Source organism: Galleria mellonella, unplaced genomic scaffold (genome assembly GCF_026898425.1).
Source record: "Galleria mellonella isolate WM207_F2 unplaced genomic scaffold, CSIRO_AGI_GalMel_v1 utg588, whole genome shotgun sequence".
Lineage (NCBI taxonomy): Eukaryota > Metazoa > Arthropoda > Insecta > Lepidoptera > Pyralidae > Galleria > Galleria mellonella.
Genome location: NW_026442124.1, coordinates 648,529 through 656,271, shown reverse-complemented (window position 1 = coordinate 656,271; position 7,743 = coordinate 648,529). Strand labels below are relative to the sequence as shown.

Here is a 7,743-nt window from a genome sequence, read left to right as displayed (position 1 = left end):
AGAACATTCTCTTTCAAAATATTTGAGTATATCTTTGATTATACCAAAAACCAAAGATTTCGGATTCTAATTTCTTGTTCTTAGCATTATACTGAGCTATTTTTTATGTGTTTTAATGGAATGATTTACTTACTCTGTGTCTTGAGCTAATTGGTATATGTTGGCGGGCCACTAGTGAGGGATGATAGGTGAGATGAAAGGTCAGGTCAATTAGCCCATCGTGATGAATAAACCAGGAATTCATATGATACTTTTCAAGGGGACTGTGTCGAGGTCGATATGACGGCATATTGCTAGCAATGGGACTGGTAGTTCGCATTACTAACAATCACTTCTCCCCAATATACTGTGCTATTACTAATATTTATATATATTCTTACATATAGTTTTTATCTTTAGATGAAGATATAACCCCCCATAAAACGATATTACCCAGAATTAATAATAAATTAGTGATAACAAAGTGTCACAGTATAAGATTACAGATATGGGAAATATAATTTGAAAACGATTTTAAACTATGTAATTGGCGGATAAATTTCTGCACAGTTTCTTATTTACGATACGATTGTTTTGTGTGTGTGTGTGTTTTAGTGCCAATTGTTTATTGCCAATTTGTGTATTGAAGTAGCTGTTTACATTTTTTGCGGAATAATTAAACGGAGAAAGAAGAAACTGGAGGAGTCTTGTTAATTCACCTATAAATGTCTGGAAATACCAAAAAAAGATTTTTTTATTGCTTTATAATGTTTTTATTATAGTTTGTAATAAACGGTAATTAACCCCAAACCCAAAGATAAAAAGCGATTTTTAGTAACAGGGAGTAGCAGTCTCAATGCTATTAACATATCTTGTTAGGTTGACAATCTTGTGGTCCAATTCCAGAGAATTCATCGTGGTTAATGATCGTTGAATTTGGTACCGAAGGCCTACTGATCAGTCTATTTCTTTATTCCTCACTGGTGTTGCCAGCATAAACCGTTAATACAAACGGGGTTAGCATTTTATTATGTATATATTTTTTTATGATGCTTGTGCATTTTTTGTTTTTTGTGTGTCATAAGGTTTTTAAATAACGACGTATATGATAAGCATATTAATTATTATCTGATTGAAATTGAATCTAGAGTCTCTTTATGATACGTTTGTTCTTTTGGATTTTAGAAATATTTAAAGGTCGTGAGTTCGAATCTTATAATTTGCTGATGTTCAATAGCAGTAATAAATGAAAAATCGATTAATTGATTGAATGTTTCAATTTATTACTAATTTCATTTAAACAATGTTTCTGTGATAAGAAAATTTGGTTACCTTTTTATTAAGTTTCATTGAAATAGACAATAGGTACAGTTTTAGCGATGGAAAACACCTCTAACAAATAAATTAATTCAAGAGACGGCGGTAAGTTCGTTCTGTCATGTTTGATTCAAATGAAATGACATGGAATGGCAGTGGACAAGCACTGGGGATTACAGTCGTGTATATTATGTCCAGAGAGTTAGTCTAGTTATTTGTGGGGGTCACTTGTGAACCTTTTCGATTTTCGTAAGGGTTTCAAGCGGCGGAATACATTCGAGATCTCTCCATCATGTGGAAGGGAAATCCGATATTATACCTATTCATAGGCTTAGTATAACATACTTTATAATCTAAGCACCTATTAGTGTATAAAGTTGCCGTACCAAATGTATTTTACTGAATCAAAGTACGATTTTGTTGGCACAATGGTTTATTGAGCAGAAAAATTTTAACAACGATTTTTAGTTTATGATTCTGTTTAACTTAATGTCAGGACTCTTACTTGGGTAGGTAGAGAAAACCAATAATAGATTTAATAATTAGAGTAATAATAATTTATATGAATTATTACTTGTACAATTTTTTTTGTACTACGAAGGTAGCAATTAAGCATACAGTCCGTCTGATAGTTAAAGGTCACTGCAGCCTATAGCTGCCTGCAAAACTAGAGGTGTTGCAAATCCGGTATTGACCCTGAAAAAAGTTTAATACACCCTTTTTGAAAAACCACATACTGTAGTTTTGGGAAAACCTTGTTAGGGTGCTTATTCTACATCCTGAGCGTTTGCGGGAGAAGCTTCATTTGAATCCGCACTGTACGGGACTATTTAGGTTCAAGTGTGTGAGGATGAAATTCTTATAGATAGCGAGCTGCGTGATGATAAAAGTTGTAGCCATCATTTCAACAATTTTTCAGTATACAATCAATTATACAAGCGGTAGAACATATAAAGGAAGGTAAAGTCTCGCCTTAAACTGTTTCGGTATGAAGGGTGGGATATAACAGTGAATTTACAGGGTACAGAGGCATAGAACATATCGAAGAAATTATCGTGGGCATCATCAAAGACGATTACATAAAAAGTAAGAAAAATATATTTTATAAAAGAAAAACTAAAGTCTCGCCTTAAACTGTTTCGGTATGAAGGGTGGGATATAACAGTGAATTTACAGGGTACAGAGGCATAACACCTTAGTCGAAGAAATTATCGTGGGCGAAACAATATATTCTCTTATGTACCATAAGCTAATGCTTATGTCTATAGGCAACGCTAACTACTTACCAAAAAAAAGACAAGGTAACAATTTAAGGACGATCTTAAGCTCACCGGCGTTATCAGGTAACGCCGGTGAGCTTGAGACCGTCGACAATTCTCATAGCCCGTATTTGAACTGAGTTAAGCGGACCAAGCTAGTTACCAGGTGCTTCGGTTCACACATATTTGAAAAATTGGTCTAAAACTATTTTTAACACTTCCTCTTTGTAAACCTTTCGTTGACTCAATTTCTGATTTTATTAGAACACCAGAACTATCACATGCTTTAGTTGAACCTGGTCACATGCTTGAATCAGCGGTGACAAGGAGGCTAGAGAACTATATGTAGAGATATTAAACCTATTATTTTGTATAATGACAACAAAAATAAGTAATTTTATGAAAGATATTTCACTGTATTAAATTCGTCTGTTTATAAGTGTTTTAGATGATATCTTTGTCAACGTCAATTGGACCTATTTTAAAATAATTTTTAATTTAATAAGGTATATTACTGTTTTGGTCCCATAGAAACAAACTTGACTTGAAACGCGGCTGAAGAAATTGTTGCTGGTCTAAAATTACTTAAACGCTCAATTATTATAACCACTTTACTAATGTTTCAGCTGAATAAGAGATCCATTAGACAAACAATTACGAAGAGTTTTGTTCAACCTAATAATCTATTTTTAAATGTGGTAGAGTGGGAAAAAATTAAATAAGAACCTACTAAATATTCAGCATATTCAAAATTTATAGCTATATTCATCATCTGTTAACTGTCCACTGCTGAATATAGGCCTCCCTCTATTTGTATGTCAGTAGTGGCCACGCTTGGCAGGCGTGTCATAGACCATTAAGGACCCTTATTCACCTTTTATGCCACCCACGGGAAAGGAACCGGTAACCCATTCTATTCTGAAACCACACGACGAAATACTATATAAGGAAAAATAAATTCGGTTTTGTTAGGGTGTCTGAGTGGGAAAAGAAAAGTAAAAATATGTTGATAACACTTTAATAATTAATAAATACTTACAATAACTTTACTTACTTTAGGTACATATATAGAATTGTCAATACTTAGCTATTTATTTGTCTTACATGACAAGGTCTTTATATAGTTTGTGGCCATGATTATATTCACAAATTAATCCAAACCTTAGGAAAAGTAGTAGGTACTGGGTACTTCTATTACCAAACTAACATTGTTATGGTATTTACCTCTAAGAAGTTTGATGAAGCACTTTCCTTAAAATTAAACTAGTAAGTACAATTGTTTCTTTAGTATTTATACGTATACCTACCTACCTCAAATGTATATCTAAGTACATAAAAGTTACTGTATGTAAATATAAATAGGTATTGGTATATTATAATAAATAATTACTTAATAAAAATATTACAATGTGAATTAATTGATATTGTGACGTTTTAGTAAGATACTAATAATGTTATAATCTATTGTAAATAAAATGTATTTTTTGAATAATTGATATATAAATCACACTCATTTAAACAACATAAAGATAATTATAACATACTGCCATTAAAAGGAATATTTTTTTTATGTACTGCTAGTTATTTTTTAACTTCGTCATACAATTTAAGTGTTATGCTAGAGCTGTACCTATGTCAATCCTCACAAAAATTCGTGTAATGACTTAATAAATACAAGTAGACGTGATACATGATCAACCATTATCGTTTATTGTTGCTAAATTTGTACTGCACACAATAAGGTATAAAGAATTTTAATACGCTAGTTATTGCATAATTATTAGTTAGATTAGGACTGTTCATTTAGTCTGTTAGTTTCTGACTGACTAAATGATTAGAATACGTGTAGGATTTAGATATTTTCGAAGAATTATAATGAATAATCATTAGAATTGAATTAGAAGAAAAATATGTTGCTAGCTGCGACATAATTTGTATTTTTGCGCAGTAATTAATGAAAATGTCAATAGTTATATTAGCATGATAAAATTTTGCGATAAATCATACGTAATTTCATGATATTTTGTGTTTCGTAACGATAGATGCAGGTAAGGTTCTATTTGTATGAATCGGATACATTAAGTTTATGAACATTAGGAAACAAGAGCAATCTTTATTTTTACATCAGCCATATTCGTATATTAAAATTAAAGATATATTACTATGCAATTAGAATTTGCTTTGCACATGAAATAGATTTTATTTTTTTAAATTTATGTTTTAAAGCGACAGAAAAAACAAAAGTTTAAACACGTCATATTACATTTGTATAAAGGTAGTCCTATAACACGGTTTATAATTTTGTTGTCGTAGGTATTTTAAATATTACATTTATTTTATAAAATGTATCAGTAGTAGAATACTCTTTTAAAACGATATGAATACGATTCCACCTCGTATATAGGTGTGACTACAATCCAAAGTGGTTCCCTTTCTAGAATTGACAAAGATATTACGTCTGGTTATGATTATCATAATAAGCGGGATGTAAATGTAGGACCCATCTTAGAAAAAGAAGCACAAAGCATGTTACGACAAAAAACGTAACCAACATTTGTAGATGCTTCTCAGATCTTTGGTCACACTCACTGGCACGTAGTCGTTCTATCAACCCATTCTGTAAAATAAATAATACACATAGATATGAATGATATTTTATCTCTTACATATATTTATTTACATTAGATATAATGTACTTATTATGATATTATTGATAAATAGTTTACTGATCACCAACAAAAAATACATATATAATTACTATTAATTTTTATATTCTTCATTTTTTAATTTTTATTTTTCTTTTCAATAGTGAGAGATATGTAAGGATAGTAATATATGTAAAACTAAATATTAGAATATTTTTAGAAAAACAGAAGGGTATTAGTAAAAATATTTATGTATGTGTAGGTAAGTTTTTGTTATATACGTAATATTAGGTGTATTTTGTATGGGCACCTATATAATTTAACTATAAATACATAGATATAAGTTAGCAGATATTGAACTGTGAGTGTGTGACTTATAGCACTTGATATCGCTTGCGGTTAACACTAGGAGTTATGTGTCTTATCCACTACTAGGTGGGTAGTAGTGATAAAAATTTTACTGTTGGTTTTATCTAAGGTTTATAATTTATTACGTACTTATAATGGTATATGACATAAAAATCGTTAATCTATACGTGTATCTTAAGTGTTTTTTTTTGATGGGTGAAAATGGTATGGTAAACCCCGCCTGCGCTAACGGGATACGCTGGCGGAGCACCAGTGAAGGGTGATAGATGAGAATGAAAACAGGCCAGATAGCCCATCATGATGAATTCATCAGAAATTAACCATGATAGTTTTCAGGGAGAACCGCGAGGAGGTCGATCTTGTTTGGTATATTGCTAGCAATAGGATTCTCAGTCTCCATTACTAACAATCCCTTTCCCCCAGTATCTTTAGAGTGCACCTAATAAAGAAGAGAAATAAATTACATCTTGTAAAATTATAATCAAACTACTTTTTACTCGTGACTTCGTCCGCGTGATCGTGATAAGTTTTCTGTTATATTCTTCTCTATCCCCTACAGTACGTGTATACCAAATTACATAGTGGTTGGTTAAGCCGTTAAGGTGCTATAGAGTAAAAACAAACAAACTCACTTTCATATTTATAAATATTAGTATGATTACACCCATTGTATTTGCGAATAATGTATTTATGAGCCATACAAAAGTGTGTCGTACAACGTATCTATATAACTTGTATGCCTAATTAAATACATACATCGGCATAATATAAAGATAACACCCAGACATAATTCATGAATATAAATGTATGGGGATCGAACCCGCAACTATTATCATTCAAATGTCCTCATAGGATCTCTAATCTATAATCTAATATTCCTGAAAGTTTATTGAAACTGACAGAAAATATATTTTATCTTCTGTTAGTTTCAATAAACTTTTTAAAGACGAAGATAAAAGATGAAAATGTTTTGATGATGTGATATACGGACAGGCTAAGCCGTGCATTTCTAGATGGAGCATGCATATTTAAAAACTAAAACAATCTTTTTTTTTAATAGAACAAAATGTGAATTTCAGTTATAACAATAAAAATTATATTTACTCAAGAGTAAAAAGGTTACGCTGTTTCTGGTGAAGCGTTTGTAGAAAAGTAAAATACTTTATTTAGATTTTATTAATGAGCTCGAGAGACAGATTGTCGGATTGTGTATTATTTGATATTACCCATCCACCATTAGAAGATATCCAGGAGCCAGTTTCCTCGTGCAAAAGGTCAGCAATGGCAGCTGCCGGCGCCGCTACCAACTCGAGGGCGGGTTCTTCATCTACAGCTTCAGCTGCTTCACGGGCTAATGCCCCACAGACGCAATATACAGCTGCTATCTGAAATATATTATAAGTTATACTTAAATATTTTTAAAACAGTTTACAGTGTAATGTAGTAACGTGTGTATTTTTTTATGAATGATGATGGGCTAGTAATCCTTCTGTTATATCGGTATACACTAGCGGAGTACTAGTGAGTGAGATGTGGTAAAGTAATAGGCGAGGGACAATAGATTAAACATGTGTGCTACTTTTTGTATATTTAGTGTTTTCAAACAATATAATGGTATTTTAAATTGTTATCAAAAATATTAAAATCATTTTACTTTAGTAAACCGACGGCTCACGGAAACTATTGTCATATCAATACGGTTATTCGAGAAGAAAAGGTTATGGATCAGATTATCCGATATCTGCCATTATTTCCATAAAATCTTTAATATTTTTGTTTCGATGAAACATATACAATAAATAAGTGAACAAAAATTCGCGCATAAGTATGGCGCGACTGCGAATAATTTATCTCTTGGTTGATGTGTCTAGAAATAAAAAGTGATCATTAAGTCAAGTCTAGGCCATAGAAGATATTGTAAAACTATAAAATTATATTTAAATGCGTCAATAGCTTCATGAATAATTGATCAAGTTATTATCCTATATAATAATATTTACTATAGAACTTGGCGCTGAGATACAACAGAGGGTATGTTCGTTTGTTTAATCGAAAGCATTGTTCGTAGGTCTAATTAAAATGAGAATTTAAATGCAGGTAGCTGTTTATAAAAGGCTCTAATTGGACGATTGTTTACAAGTTCTGCTTTGTCTTGTATTTTTTTGTAAAAAATA

At 31.4% G+C, this 7,743-nt stretch overlaps 1 protein-coding gene across 1 annotated transcript in view; it reads right to left on the bottom strand.

Annotated features, from left to right (window-relative positions):
- Nucleotides 1–3,557: 3,557 nt before the first annotated feature.
- The window catches only part of LOC113516784 (uncharacterized), a 112,713-nt gene continuing 108,527 nt past the window's right edge, over nucleotides 3,558–7,743 (bottom strand). The window contains exons 5-6 of the mRNA XM_052899584.1: nucleotides 6,796–6,954; nucleotides 3,558–5,172 (exon numbers count right to left, since the gene is read on the bottom strand). Coding sequence (XP_052755544.1) covers nucleotides 5,008–5,172; nucleotides 6,796–6,954 — 324 coding nt within the window. The 3' untranslated portion in view covers nucleotides 3,558–5,007. The remainder of the gene's footprint in view (nucleotides 5,173–6,795; nucleotides 6,955–7,743) is intronic.